The sequence below is a fragment of the Bos mutus genome, chromosome 3, assembly GCF_027580195.1.
Source record: "Bos mutus isolate GX-2022 chromosome 3, NWIPB_WYAK_1.1, whole genome shotgun sequence".
In the NCBI taxonomy this organism is placed as follows: Eukaryota; Metazoa; Chordata; class Mammalia; order Artiodactyla; family Bovidae; genus Bos; species Bos mutus.
In genome coordinates, this window is record NC_091619.1 from 99053070 (window position 1) to 99068253 (window position 15184).

The 15184-nt window shown below is 43.5% G+C and overlaps 1 protein-coding gene, 4 non-coding genes and 1 pseudogene across 5 annotated transcripts; all 6 read right to left on the reverse strand.

Annotated features, from left to right (window-relative positions):
* Positions 1-591: 591 nt before the first annotated feature.
* Positions 592-3157, reverse strand: RPS8 (ribosomal protein S8). Its single transcript, XM_005894184.3, has 6 exons — positions 3107-3157; positions 2586-2692; positions 2060-2159; positions 1525-1700; positions 1180-1309; positions 592-757 (listed from the first exon to the last, which is right to left on the reverse strand). Exons 1-6 carry the CDS (start codon positions 3108-3110, stop codon positions 648-650), a joined length of 627 nt encoding a protein of 208 aa, XP_005894246.1. The 5' UTR covers positions 3111-3157; the 3' UTR covers positions 592-647.
* LOC138987331 (small nucleolar RNA SNORD38) lies at positions 864-934 on the reverse strand. Its single transcript, XR_011463817.1, has one exon. It is a non-coding gene; the product is annotated as a small nucleolar RNA SNORD38 (small nucleolar RNA).
* On the reverse strand, positions 1392-1461 carry LOC138987332 (small nucleolar RNA SNORD38). Its single transcript, XR_011463818.1, has one exon. It is a non-coding gene; the product is annotated as a small nucleolar RNA SNORD38 (small nucleolar RNA).
* LOC138987333 (small nucleolar RNA SNORD46) lies at positions 2235-2338 on the reverse strand. The gene has a single exon (XR_011463819.1). It is a non-coding gene; the product is annotated as a small nucleolar RNA SNORD46 (small nucleolar RNA).
* Positions 2776-2855, reverse strand: LOC138987329 (small nucleolar RNA SNORD55/SNORD39). The gene has a single exon (XR_011463815.1). It is a non-coding gene; the product is annotated as a small nucleolar RNA SNORD55/SNORD39 (small nucleolar RNA).
* An 11678-nt stretch (positions 3158-14835) lies between the features above and the next one.
* On the reverse strand, positions 14836-14934 carry LOC138987317 (U6 spliceosomal RNA; annotated as a pseudogene).
* Between the last annotated feature and the right edge of the window lie 250 nt (positions 14935-15184).

A 15184-nucleotide genomic window follows, 5' to 3' on the forward strand; every position in this document is an offset into this window, starting at 1 on the left:
GCACCACACAAAATTTGGTGACATTTGATGTGGGAGTTATGACCCAAGGATAAGCTAAGATTGAACCTGTCTTTAACCTAAAAGACCACTATTTGCTACAATCAAATAACTGAGGAACTATGAAAAGGGAAAGCTGAAGAAACCAATTCAACAATTTAAACAAACTAACTTTTGAGTAAGGAGAGGGGAAAGGATTAGAGCTCAAGAGATAATTAATATGTATAACTTGCTCAACAATGCTTAAGTGTAGAACACAATTTCAAGGTTTCTAGACCAGGAGCCTGAAAAAAACCCCAAACCAAAGTCTGCATACAGGGTCTCTAAAAGAACTTTAGGGAGGCAACATGGCTTTGGTTCCAATGATGGTCCAGGCAACAGCCCAATACTGCAGGGGCCCCAAGCTGGGTTACCTCCCTCAGTCTCTGCTCAGCCTGCACAACACATCCCTGTTGCCACTGAAACTCAGCCTCAGGAGCGAGAACTGTTCCTCCGGCTAGAGTCACAGCCCCGTAACAGGCCTGGCCTTCAGGCAGGGGGAACTGGGGCATTCTATAGTGTGCCAAACAATGAAGTACTCTCAGAACATGAACATGGCATAGAACAGTAAACGCCTTTATTAGATGAGCTAAGACAGGAGAGAAGAGGGTTTATTTGCCTTTCCGGGCCTTGATCTTCCTCAGATAGAACTCGAGCTCTTTTCCCTCTAGCACATAGCCGTCTGCTCGGCCACACTGGCCTGGTCTTGAAGCGATGCATGCTGCAAGATTAGAGTGTGGTCCTCAGGAAAATGACACTGTGGCCTACCCATATCTATGTATCCCCTTAAGCGCCCAGGTATCCTGGGGCAGACACAAAGCCCAATGTCTCCTCAGATATACTTTATCATCACTTTGAAAATCAGTAGCAGAACTGGACAAAGTTTTCATCACTGAGACAATCCCCTCAGCCTGGACACAGACGAGTTCTCAAGATACTACTGAAATTCAGAGGCCTAGACCAAGTTCAGGCCTATGGGCTCCTGCCCACTATCTTCCATTTCCGCTTCAAACTAACCAGATGACCAAATATTCTGATTTGTGCTTGTTCACTGTTACCAAATCCTTCTGGTGAACTCTCTAGCCTCCAGAGAGCACACCATATCTTGAGACGCCTCCTCCCCAAATGCAGAAGTCATCTTACCAAGAAGCTTGCCCTGCTGGAACTGCTCCTCTAGAAGACTGCTGATTTTCGCGTTCTTTTTCCTCTCATCGTATTTCTTCTGAATTTTCTTTGATCGTTTCTTGTTTAAAATCTCTTCCTCCTCAGGAGTCTGAATAAAGGAAATACAGATGGCTTAGAGGGGGACCCCCAAACCCTAGTTCAGGAGTGTCACATCCCACAGCCCTGCCACCTTCCTCAGCACTAAAGGCTTTCATCTCTCTCCCTTCAGTAGCAGAACTGGACAGAGTTTTCATCACAAGAAGGCTGAAATCAGGCTGGCCTCCCCCTGCACCCCCTACAGGAAGTTGCTCGCCAAACACATACCAGCTTGGCCCCCTTCTTGCGGCCCAGGGGCAGTGCATAGTGGGACTCGTACCACTGTCGGTACGGTGTGCTGTCGATAAGCACAATACAGTTCTTCACCAGGGTCTTGGTACGGACCAGTTCGTTGTTGGATGCATTATAGACAACATCGATTATTCTTGTCTTGCGTGTACAACCTGCTCACAGAAGAAATCCAGAATCAAGCCAAGTAAACCTGATGCCAACAATCTTCCATCCCTACCCTAGTAAGGCTTAAGAAGGGAAACTCTAGCAACAGTTCATCTTCCACAAACCTATCCTTCCAGAGGTGGCTGGCACCCACATTGTCTCCAGATTCAACCCCAATCTCTGAGGCTATTCGAGTTAAGTGGCAGGACAGGATTGGAGGTAAGTCTCCACAACCTCAAAGCTGTTCAACAGGAGAACTTTAGTATCTTGGTCCAGGCCATGGACTTCCTGCTAAAAGCACTTACTGAAGCTTAAAAACAAGGATTAGCTGCTGAGTTCCCACCCACGCCTGCAGGACTTCACTCACACTCCGAGCCCCAGGAGAAGTTCCCCACGTCCAGCCTCAAGGCCCGGTACTTCTTGTTGCCTCCCCGCACACGGACTGTGTGTATGCGGCGGGGGCCAATCTAGAAAACACAAGGAGACAGAAACTAGGTTATCAAGGAAAAGTAAGAGAGAAGGGAACCCGGGCGCGACGGAGGTAACAGTCAGTGTAACTATGACAAGCCCTAGCATTGGCAAGTGGCACATAGGTGACCAAGACGGCCACAACCACGCCTAAGGATACTTTTTCATCACTCCAGTCACCTCCAAGAGAGAAAGCCCGATTCCAAACGTTGAAAATTAAGGCTCGGTGCACCGAGGAGCCCACTCGCTCCGTGCGCCCTTGCAGGTACTACTAGGACACGGCAGCAGTCTCCACGCGATCTTTCAGTATCTACCCAGCACGCGAAGGCGAGACCGCCTAGTCCCCACAGCAACTCGCAGAGCCCCACAAAGATTCAACCGACGCCGCAGAAGCGACCTCCCGGGCGGTGAGGACCCGCACGCACCTTTGTGTTGGCAGCGGGGCGTCCCAGCTCATACTTTCGCTTCTTGTGGTAGGGCTTTCTCTTGCCCCCGGTCTTACGGCGCTTGTGCCAGTTGTCCCGAGAGATGCCTGCGTGTGGAAGCGGGGGGGCGGGAGCCTGAGGCAGGGAGTCCGGAGCCGAGGCCGCCAGCCCAACGCCCCACGCCGGCGGTCGCACGCTCAGCTCTCCAAGGTTAGCTCCCCCACAGCGCAGTCGGGAGGTCACAGCATTTCCAAGGTGTCATCATGCACGTGCGACGCAGCCCAGACCCTTCCCGTCCCGACCCCGGCAGCCATGATGGTGCCGCTCGCGGCCCCGAGTCCTGCGGCTCCAGGAATGGCCCCTGGGATGGTCCCGGGGGCCCAAGCCTGAGCACCACCCTCCTCGCGGGGGTTCCGTGTCCGGGGGCCCAGGAGCCCGCGCTGCCGGCTGGGCCCCGAAGCAGGATGGCGCCGGATTGAGCTCGCTCCCCAATCCCGGCCCCAAAGCAGAGCGCCACTCACCCATCGCTCGGCGCTGGCTGGAAAGAGAAAACGCAGCGCGTCACGGTCCGGTTTGTAATACGTAGCCCCGCCTCCTTACGTATCTTCCGGGCGCCGCAGAGAGCGGCTTGGGGCGGGAGGGCGGTGTTGCTTACGTTTCTGAGGCGGCGACGAGGCCTCGGGTTTAGGAGGGTCCTGAGAACTCTGCGCCGCGACCTAGGGCCGCGCGGGGATTTCGCGGTGTCTGGCGTGCGTGGGCGCCTCTGCTTCCGGGGCACAAACGCCGGGCGAGGGTTGCCTGGCTTTACGTTTTGAAAAGACCCGTTTTATGTGAGAGCTGTGGGTGCGGGTGCGTTGAAGACAGTAGAGGGGGACTTAGGTTTCGTTTGATTGAGGGGAAAGGAGGTGTGTCAAGGATTCCGAATTCCTCACGTGACCAGTTGGATGGATATTGGTGCTACTTAGTGAAAAGGGGTACGCTGAGGTAGGAGCTAGTCTGGTCTTGTTCATTCTGGTCTCTTGGTGACTCCTGCACGTGGGAATGACAGGCAGCTGGATGTTCATGTCTGGTCATCCGTAGAGAAGGAATCTGGACCGAAGTTGCTGCTTTGGGACTCCTTGGCATATACATGGTAACCAAAGCTACCAGAATGAATGAAACCTAGGGAGAAAGCATAAAGCAAACTTCTTGGAAACGGGGAGTTAATACTTTGGCCTTTGTGGGCTCTAGGTTCTGCGTCACCACTACTCAGTTTTGCTGCTGTAGTGTGAACACAGCCATAGACAATAGGAAACGAATGGATGTGACTGTGTGTCAATAAAATTTAAGGGATACTAGCATTCACTTGTCATGAAACGTACTTTTGATTTTTTTTCTCCCGGCATTTAAAACAAAACCCGGGACTTCCTTGGTATTCTAGTGGCTAAGACTGCTCTCCACGCAGGTCAGGGACCTAGATCCCACGTCCCATAAGTAAGAGTTTGCACGCAGTAACTAAAGATCCCGAGTGCCACAACTAAGACCCAGTAAGCCAAATAAATAAATATTAAAAAAAAAAAAAAAAAACAGGAAAACTATTCTTAGTTCACGGGCCCCATCAGCATACAGTAGTGTGCCAACTGGTGGCACACAAGGAGGATCTAGTACCAAGGCTTGAGGAATGGCAACATTTAAGGCCAGGTAGAGAAAAGGAGCTGGAGGGAGCAATTAGAGCGGCCAGAGGAAGGCCAGCACAGGGTGAGGTCATTGTCTAATGCTACTGTGACATCTAGTTAAAAGGAGGACTCAGTTCAGTTCAGTAAGCTCAGTCCTATCTGACTCTTTGAGACTCCATGGACTGCAGCATGCCAGGCTTCCCTGTCCATCTCCAATTCCTGGAGCTTGCTCAAACTCCTGTCCATTGAGTCGGTGATGCCATCCAACCATCTCATCCTCTGTCATCCGCTCCTCCTGCCATCAATCTTTCCCAGCATCTAGGTCTTTTCCAATGGGTCAGTTCTTTGCATCAGGTGGCCAAAGTATTGGAGTTTCAGCATCAGTCCTTCCAGTGAATATTCAGAACTGATTTCCTTTATGATTGACTGGTTTGATCTTCTAGCAGTCCAAGGTACTCTCAAGAATCTTCTCTAGCACCACAGTTCAAAAGCATCAATTCTTCAGTGCTCAGCTTTCTTTATAGTCCAACTCTCACTAGTGATTATTGGGTTGAGTGCTACATTGGAGTGGGGAAAAATTTGAAACTGCATTTTTCAAATTCAAACAGGAAATTTAAAAAGATACAGTACATGTAGATAATTCTTTTAAGAAGTATGACTTTAAAGAGGAGGAGAGAAGCTAGCTGGTGGCTAAAGAGAAACTCAAACAGAGGGAAGTTTTTCAATAGAGTAAACTGCCTGATAAGACTCTTTTGCACTTGGCTCCAGATCCTATCCCATCCCATGCCGAAAGGATTCTCCCACCATTATTCCATTCTCTCTTCTGTATCTTCAAACTTCCATGGCTTCCCTGCACATTCAGAATAAAACCTAAATTCCTTATGGCCTAGGAGACCCAGGGGTATTGGACCCTTGCTTATCTCTTGCCTTATCAATTTGACCTCATCTCCTACCTGTTCCCCTCCCTCATCTGCAGGCACTCAACCTGTTGTTCCTATCTCAGGCTTTCCTTCTCTTGACTGAAAAGGCTCTTCACCTAGGGCTTAGCTTGGCTTCCTCCTCACTTCAGGTCTCTCACTGCCACGCCTATCCCCCATATACCTTTTCTGAGCCTGCTTTGTAAAGTAGCAACTCTATACTAACATTGTTTTTACATGCTTATTATCTGTCTTCCCACTAAAATACAGTAAGCATGAAAGTAGGAACTGTGTTCACTACTGTATTTCCAACACCTAGAATAATCATTCTGGCATTTAATAAGTACTCAATAAATATTTGAGTGGTACTCAAATATTTGAGCAAATTATTTTTCTGCTTACTACATTGTATTCAATGGGTTTTACCAGTAGATTGACATCTTAAAAGAGTATAGTGCACATATGTCATACATCTCTATTCCCAGTCCCTTGGTACAAGAAAAGGCAATTGTGTTGGACATAAAAAGGGGAAGTTGGAAAAAAAAAAGGGGGAAGTTGGAATCAAGGTACACGTGTTGGGTGATGGGATTTTGTGATAGACTAGATTATAAGGATGACAGAAGAGCAACATGAGGTTCCTCCCCTGGGAAAACACATTAATGGTGGAGTGACATCACTAGAAAACACAGGAGAGGCAGGTTTCTAGAAAGTCAATCTTAGGATAAGTTTGAATTGCCTGTGGGACATATAGGTGCTATTTGTATTGCAAGTAGTTGAAAAGATGAGTCTGAAGCTTGGAAGAGAATGGGACTGATATTTCCCACCCCCACTCACCATGGTCTCTATCCACCTAACCCAGTGTCCACCCCATCAACTCTTCTATGTCGCTCAATCATTAAAATCTAGTGCTGGGACTTCCCTGGTGGTCTCGTGGTTAAGAATCCTCCTTGCAGTCCTGGGGACTCAATCCCAGGTCCGGTAACTAAGATCCCACACGTCTTGGCGCACCACAGCTATTGCAACCTGCACTCTCTGGAGCCTGCCCAGCTGCTGCAATGAAAGATCCTGCATGACATGACGAAGACTTGACACAGTCAACTAAATAAATATGTTTTAAAACCCAGTGCTATTTCATAATACAAACAAAGTAGGAATAAAAGGAAATTTATTTAGTATGGAAAAGAGTAGTATACAAAGCCACAGCAAACATCATGCTTAATGTTAAAGGCTGAAAGAGTCACTCCTGAAATCAGGATGGCCAGGAAGCTGGCCTTCACCACTGTTATTCAGTAGTATACTGGAAGTTCTACCCAGAGTCCTGAGGAAAGAAAGAAAAGACATCCATGGGTGAATGGAAAAATTAACACTGTCTATTCACAGAACACAGATCACATCATATTATATATAAAACTTACTATAACCCAGGTGGTACAGTGGTAAAGATCTGCCTGCCAATGAAGGAGATGTAAGAGACATGGGTTTGATTCCTGCATTGGAAAGATTCCCTGGAGTAGGAAATGGCCACCCACTCCAGTATCCTTGCCTGGAAAATTCCATGAACAGAGAAGCCCAGCATACTACAGTTCATGGGGTCGCAAAGAGTCAGACACGACTGAATGACTCAGCACACATACATACACATAACAACAAAAAATTATTTGAGCTAGTCAACTAACTCAGCAAAGTTATAAGAGGCGGAATCCGTTCACACACTCTATCTAATATGTATATACTAGTAATAAATCGGACAAGGCAATGGCACCCCACTCCAGTACTCTTGCCTGGAAAATCCCACAGACTGAGGAGCCTGGTAGGCTGCAGTCCATGGGGTCGTGAAGAGTCGGACTGAAGTGACTTAGCAGCAGCAGCAGCAGCAATAAATCATCAGAAAAAGAATTTATGAAAGCAATTTCATTTTAAATAATGTCAACATTAATATTTAGGAATATATATTTAATCAAGATACAAGACTTGCTTTTATGTATGTACAACTGTCAATTTGAAATTACTGGAAAATAAATTACTTTTCAAAATAACAAGTTGGGGTCAACAAGAGGCTGATAAAAAAAATAAAAAATTGTTAAAAATTTAAAGAGAAGAAATAGGGACTTCCCTGTTGGTCCAGTGGTTAAGACTCCATACTTCCACTGCAAGGGGCATGAGTTCAACCCCTGGTCAGGGAAATAAGATCCATGAGGTACAGCCAAAAATTAATTAATTAACAATTTTTAAAAAAGAAATAAAGGAATATGGGAATTTTTTTAAGTTCCCACATTTTCCTGAAAATCCAAAAAATTTAGAAAGTCATGTGTGTTCAGGAATGAGTACATACCCAGGAGACTTGAAAACCCCCTAGTGTCAGTGAGAGATGACTGACCAAGCTCTGCACAAGCAGAAAGTAAGGTCTGTACACCATATGCAAGTGGAATTTATTTCAGGTTTGCAAGGTTGGTTTAACATCTGAAAAATCAATTAATGTAATATGCCTTATTAATAATAAAGCAGAAAAAACATATGATCACCTCAAAACACAGAAAAAGCATTTGACAAAATCCAGTATCCTTTCATGATAAAAACACCCAACAAATTAGAAACAGAAGTGAACTTCTTCACCTCTTAAAGGCACCTACAGAAAGCCCCCAGCTAACATCATAATGAATGATCAGGGACAAGACAAGGATGTCCATTCTCACTACTTTTGTTCAGAATGACATTGGGTGTTTTATTCAGGCAGGGAAATTAGAAATAAAAGGAAAAGAAAAAGAAATAAAAGGAATGTTAATTAAAAAGGAAGAAGTCAAGCTATCTATATACAGATGACCCCCTATTTATATTATCTATTTATAATAAATAAATAAATAGAATAAATCCCAAAGAATCTACTAAAAAGACTATTAGGGTTATTAAAAGAATTCAGCAAAGTTGCAAGGTACAATGTCAACAGTCAGTGGGGGCAGGGAGGAGAGGAGATAAATTAGGAGTTTGGGATTAATATATACACACTACTAAATATAAGATAAACAACAAAGATCTACTGTTTAGCACAAGGAACTATATTCAAAATTCTTTTCCTGTAATGGAAAAGAATCTGAAAAATATATGTATATATATATTGACTATGCCAAAGCCTTTGACTGTGTGGATCACACTAAACTGTGGAAAATTCTGAAAGAGATGGGAATACCAGGCCACCTGACCTGCCTCTTGAGAAACCTGTGTGCAGATCTGGAAGCAACAACTGGACATGGACAACAGATGGGTTCCAAATAGGAAAAGGAGTACGTCAAGGCTGTATATTGTCACCCTGTTTATTTAACTTCTATGCAGAGTACATCATGAGAAACGCTGGGCTGGAAGAAGCACAAGCTGGAATCAAGATTGCCAGGAGAAATATCAATAACCTCAGATATGCAGATGACACCACTCTTATGGCAGAAAGTGAAGAAGAACTAGAGAGCCTCTTGATGAAAGTGAAAGAGGAGAGTGAAAAAGTTGGCTTAAAGTTCAACATTCAGAAAGCTAAGATCATGACATCTGGTCCCATCACTTCATGACAAATAGATGGGGAAACAGTGGAAACAGTGTCAGACTTTATTTTTGGGCTCCAAAATCACTGCAGATGGTGACTGCAGCCATGAAATTAAAAGACGCTTACTCCTTGGAAGGAAAGTTATGACCAACCTAGATAGCATATTCAAAAGCAGAGACATTACTTTGCCAACAAAGATCAGTCTAGTAAAGGCTATGGTTTTCCAGTGGTCATGTATGGATGTGAGAGCTGGACTGTGAAGAAAGCTGAGCGCCAAAGAACTGATCCTTTTGAACTGTGGTGTTGGAGAAGACTCTTGAGAGTCCCTTGGACTGCAAGGAGATCCAACCAGTCCATTCTAAAGGAGATCAGTCCTGGGTGTTCTTTGGAAGGACTGATGCTAAAGTTGAAACTCCAATACTTTAGCCACCTCATGCGAAGGGCTAACTCATTGGAAAAGATTCTGATTCTGGGAGGGATTGCGGGCAGGAGGAGAAGGGGACGACAGAGGATGAGATGGCTGGATGGCATCACCAACTCGATGGACGTGAGTCTGAGTGAACTCCAGGAGTTGGTGATGGACAGGGAGGCCTGGCGTGCTGCAATTCATGGGGTCGCAAAGAGTCGGACACGACTGAGCGACTGAACTGAACTGAACTGAATACTTATATACAATATATATAAATATCGGGAAGATCCCCTGGAGAAGGAAATGGCAATCCACTCCAGTACTATTGCCTGGAAAATCCCATGGACAGAGTAGCCTGGTAGGCTACAGTACATGGGGTCGCAAAGAGTCGGACACGATTGAGCGACTTCACTTTCTTTTCACTTTCATATGTATATATAAAATATATATATCCGAATCACTTTGCTGTACATTTAAGACTAATACAACGTTGTAAAGTAGCTATACTTCAATTTTTTTTTAAGTTTAAAGAAAAGATCACACAAAAGATCAGTTGTTTCTATATATCAGCAATGAACAATCTGAAAAGGAACTTAGAAACAATCCCTTTTGCAATAGCATCCAAAAGAATAAAATACCTAGGAAATATATTTAACCAAGGAAGTAAAAGACTTGTACACTGAAAACTATAAAATATTGTTGAAAGAAATTAAAGACGTAGATAAATGGGAAGACATCTTGCATTCCTGGATTAATATTAAGATGGCAATACAACCCAAATTCAATGCAATTCCTGCCAAAATTCCATCAGCCTTTTTTGCAGAAATGGAAAACCTGATCCTTAGATCCACATGGAATTACAAGGGCCCTCAAAAAGCCAAAACAATATTGGAAAAGAATCAAGTTAGAGGATTTCAAAACTTATGGTGGTTCCTTTGTGGCCTAACGGTTAGGATTCCAAGCTTTCACTGCCATTGCCCAGGTTCAGTCCCTGGTCAGGGAACTAAGATCCTGCAAGCCACACAGCATGACCCAAAACAGAAAAAATGTAAACTACAGTTACCAACAGCGAAGTATTGGCATAAGGACAGACATACAGATTAATGGAAGAGCTTCCCAGGTGGCTCAGTGGTAAAGAATCTGCCTACCAATGCAGGAGATGTAGGAGACCCAGGTTCAATCCCTGGGTCAGGAAGATCCCATAGAGAAGAGAATAGCAACCCCACTCCAGTGTTCTTACCTGGAAAATCCATGGACAGAGGAGCCTGGTGGGCTACAGTTCATGGAGTTGCAAAGAGTCAGTCAAAACCGAGCATGCATGCACAAAGACGAATGGAATGGCATTTCAAGTCTCATAAATAAGTGCATTCTCTTTTTTTAATTTAGTTAATATATTTTTGGCTCTACTGGGTCTTCATTGCTGCTCCAGCTTTCTCTAGATGCAGTGAGCCAGGGCCTATTCTCTATTTTCACTGTGCAGGCTTCTTACAGTGGTGGCTTCTCTTGTGGAGCACAAGCTCGAGGAAGTATAGGCTTCAGTAATTGTTTCATGAAGATTCAGTAGTTGCGACTTAGTTGCCCCGCAGCATATGAAATCTTCCCGGACCAGGAATCAAAGCCATGTTCCCTGCATTGGCAGGTGGATTCTTAACCACTGGACCACCAGGGAAGTCCTCATTTTCTTTTAAAAAAATTTATGTTTGTATTTCCTTCCAGTTTTATTGAGCTATAATTGAGGTACACCACTATATAGGTTTAAGTTGTACAGCATAATGATTTGATTTATATATATTATGAAGTGATTATCACAGTAAGTTTAGTGAACATCCATCATCTCATATAAACATAAACTAGAAAAAAATTTTTTTCTTATGATGAGAACTCTTAGAATTTACTCTTAACTTTCATGTGTAACATACAGCAGTGTTAATTATATTTATCATGTTGTACATTACATCTCTAGCAGACATATATCTCATAACCGGAAGTTTTTACCTTTTGACTGCTTTCATTCAATCCTTTAGTCCCCATGCCATCAATTGATTTTCAACAAGGTTGTCAAGACAGTTCAATAAGGGAAAGAACAGTCTTAAAATAAGTGATGTTAGAAAAACTAGGTATCCACATGCAAAGAATGAATTTTGAAACCCTACCCTACAGTGGCTACAAAAATTAACTCAAAATGGATCAATGGCCTAAATATAAGACCACAAAACTCTTACTAGAACACATTAGAGTAAATCTTCACAGCCCTGGATCTGGCCTAGGATTCTCAGATATAACAGCAAAAGTACAAGAAAAACAACAAAAAGTTAAAAGACTTCATCGAACTTGAAAACTGTTGTGCTTCAAAGGATACCTCAAGAACATGAGAAGACAACCCATGGTGTGAGGAAAAATATCTGCAACTCATAATTTGATAAAGGTCCAGTATCTAGAAGATGTTTTATAAATAGCTCTTACAAGTCAATGATAAAGACAAGCCAACTTAAAAATGGGCAAAGGGCTTGAATATAGACAAGAGAATCGAAAATTGAAGTTTTGCTCACACAAAAACTTGTATGCGAATACTGATAGCACAAATGGTCTATTCATTATGCCCAAAAGTGGAAGCAACGCAAAAGTTCATCAACTGAAGGATAAACAAAAACTGCTATGGCCATTCGATTGGAATATTATTTGACCATAAAAGGAGTGAAGTGATACATGCTACAACATGATCCTTTAAAACATATGCTAAACGAAGAAGCCAGACACAAAAGACCACATTTGATATTATGATATTGTTTATACCAAATGTCCAGAATAGACAAATCCATAGTTTAAGAAAAATAGATTAGTGGTTGCCTAGGGCTCCAGGGAGAGGTGAGTGGTGGTGTATATGTGGCTGCTCATGGGTAATGGATTTTTTTTTTAATTGAGGTTGATGTACAACAGGATTTCCTTTGGAGAGTCATAAAAATGTTCTGGAATTAGGGGTGATGATTGCCCAATTAGTGATAAATGAGTACACTAAAAAAGCCCGCTAAATTGTACACTTGAAAAGAGTGAATTTTATACTATGTGAATTACATTTCAATAAAGCAGCTATTTTTTTTAAGCCCTAAAAAATAAATAAATATTAAAAAGCCCTGGCATATTTAAGAAATAAAGACCAGCGTTCGCAGCCGCCGCCGCGCCTCCGTCGCTCTCCAACTCTAGGGCCGCCTCTAGCTCGCCGAGCTCCAGCCGAAGGAGAAGCAGCGTAAGGGTCTCTGGACCACCGCTTGTTCAAAGCCGACTGCCCGCAATCGACGCGTGGTAAAGCACGGAGGAAGCGGCTGGCTACAAAAGCCGCTCGCAAGAGTGCGCCCTCTACTGGAGCAGTGAAGAAACATCATCTTTACATGCCTGGTATGGTGGCACTCTTGGTTTCTCTATAATCCAGCGAATACTGGCAATTTGATCTCCAGTTCCTCTTCCTTTTCTAAAACCAGCTTGGACATCTGGAAATTCTTGGTTCGCATAATGCTGAAACCCAGCATGCAAGATTTTAAGCATGACCTTACTAGCATGGGAGAGGAGTGCAATTGTCTGATGGTTAGCACATTCTTTGGTATACCCTTCTTGGGGATTGGGATAAAGATTGAATTTCAGAAAAACATCTTTGTTTCATCAACTACGCTAAAGCCTTTGTGTGGATCATTACAAACTGTGCAAAGCTCTTAGAGAGATGGGACTATCAGACCATCTTACCTGTCTCCTGAGAAACCTGTATGTGTGTCCAGAAGCAACAGTTAGAACCCTGTATGGACCAACTGATTGGTTTAAGATCGAAAAAAGGAGTACACGTACTCATCTATATGCTGAACACATCATGAGAAACGCTGGGCTGGATAAATTACAAGCTGGAATCAAGATAGGTGGGAGAAACATCAATAATTTCAGATATGCAGATGATACCACTCTAATGGCTGAAAGTGAAGAGGAACTAAGAGCCTCTTGATGAGGGTGAACAGGGGAGTGAAAGAGCCAGCTTAAGACTAAATATGAAAAAAGCTAAGGTCATGGCATCCGGCCCCAGTTACTGCATGGCAAATAGAAGGAGAAAAGGTGGAAGTAGTGATGAATTTCCTCTTCTTGGGCTCCAAAATCACTGCAGATGGTGACTGCAGCCATGAACTCAGAAGATGATAGCTTCTTGGCAGGAAAGCGATAACAAACCTAGATAGTGTGTTGCAAAGCAGAGACATTGCCAACAAAGGTCCATATAGTCAAGGCTATAGTCTTCCCAGTGATCACGTACAGTTGTAAGAGCTGGACGGTAAAGAAGTCAGAATCCCAAAGAATTGATGCCTTTAAACTGTGGTGCTGAAGACGACTCCTAAAAGTTCTTTGAACAGCAAGATCAAATAAATCAACTTTAAGGGAGATCAGCCCTGAATATTTACTGGAAGGACTGATGCTACAGCTGAAGCTGCAGTATTTTGGTCATCTGATGCAAACAGATGACTCATTGGAAAATCCCTGGTGCTGGGAAAGATTGAGGGCAGAAGAAGAGGGCTTCGGTATAGGATGGCTGGACGGCATCACTGATGCAATGAGCATGAACTTGGGCAAACTCTGGGAGATGAGGGACAAGGAGGCCTGGCACGCTGCAGTCCATGGGGTCATAAAGAGTCGGACAAGACTGAGTGACTGAATTGAACTGAAATGGTGTTTGTAGCATTTTTATCACACAGTAGATTCCATCCATTCACTATACTTTTCTGAGTTGTCCTACATGGAAAGACATGTTTTTAATGTTGTCTGTCTCCTGTGCTGTTCCTGTAAGTTTGCTATTAAAATACATTAAACTATAAAAAAAGGAAAAAAGAAAGACCAATGTGGTTGGAGAATCATGAGAAGTTAGAGAAAAGTTCATTTATTCATTTGATATATACACACTGTGTGCTTGCTCAAGATATTGTAGATACAATATGAAAACAAAAATCTTGGTTCTTCTGTGCTTAAATAGCTAGCACTTATTAAATGTGAGACATTGTACTTACTGCTGGGTGTGTGAACTCAACTTTCTTCTTTTTAACAGTGCTGCATGACTTGTGGCATTAGTTTCTCAACCAGGGATCAAACCCAGGCCCCTGGCAGTGAGTGCTGAGTCCTAATGACTGGATAGGCAGAGAATTCCCAAACACTATACCAGCATTATTCTTATTCTACAGAGAGCACGAGGTAAATAACCCACTTAAGTTTCTAGTCACAGATCTTGGATCATACCCTACACTATGGCTTTAGAAGCTGGGCTGTTAGTCTCCAAGTCATTCTGCTCAAATTATGTTCCCACTGGACCAACAGAAAGGAGCTGACCAGGTACCAGGTGGGGTCTAATGCCATGGGAGGGCATTCGGGATTTATTAAAAGCTTCCTCTGGCTGGTTGGGGAGAATGGGTCTCTGTGAGTCAAGATTTCAAGATAGGGGGCCAGTTAGGGAAGGTGGTCAGGTCTGGGATGGCAGCATTCATTGGATCTTTGCAATTCTGAGGTGGGTATAGGTGGCCTCATTTTACAGATGTGGCAAGCTGGAAGCTTTTAAGGCCTCAAGAGTTAGTGCCATTTCTGTCAAACTTTTTTTTTCAATCACATGTAACTTTTGAGCACTTAAAATGTGACTAGTATGTCTGAGAAATTAAATTTCTCATTTCATTAATTTTAATCATGGTAAATGGTTAGTAGTGGTGGTTCATTATTGAACACCACAGGTAAAAATATGGAATACTTCATGAATTTGCCTATTATCTTTGCACGAGGGCCATGCTAATCTTCCTGTAGTTCAATTTTAGTACATGTGTTGCCGAAATGCGTGCTCTGTCAAACTGATTTAGCGGAATTTTTAAAAATGTCATTACAGAATGTTTAAAATTTTATTCATTTAATTTTTGGCTGTGCTAGGACTTCGTTGCTACTTGTGGGCTTTCTCTTGCTGTGGTGTGTGGGGATGGGCTACTCTAGTTGTGGTGTGTGGGCTTCTTATTGCAGATTTCTCTTGTTGCAGAACACAAGCCCTAGGGCTTGAGTTCAGGTGTTGTGGTGCATGGGCCCAGCTGCCTCCC

Bases quoted from the DNA above. Each gene is read 5' to 3' on its own strand.
- RPS8 (XM_005894184.3), bottom strand. The intron at 2,160-2,585 runs GTGCGTGCGGGT...TGTGTTTTCTAG, and splicing joins GCCCCGCTGCCAACACAAAG to ATTGGCCCCCGCCGCATACA. The intron at 1,310-1,524 runs GTATGTGTTTGG...TCCTTTATTCAG, and splicing joins GCAAGAAGGGGGCCAAGCTG to ACTCCTGAGGAGGAAGAGAT.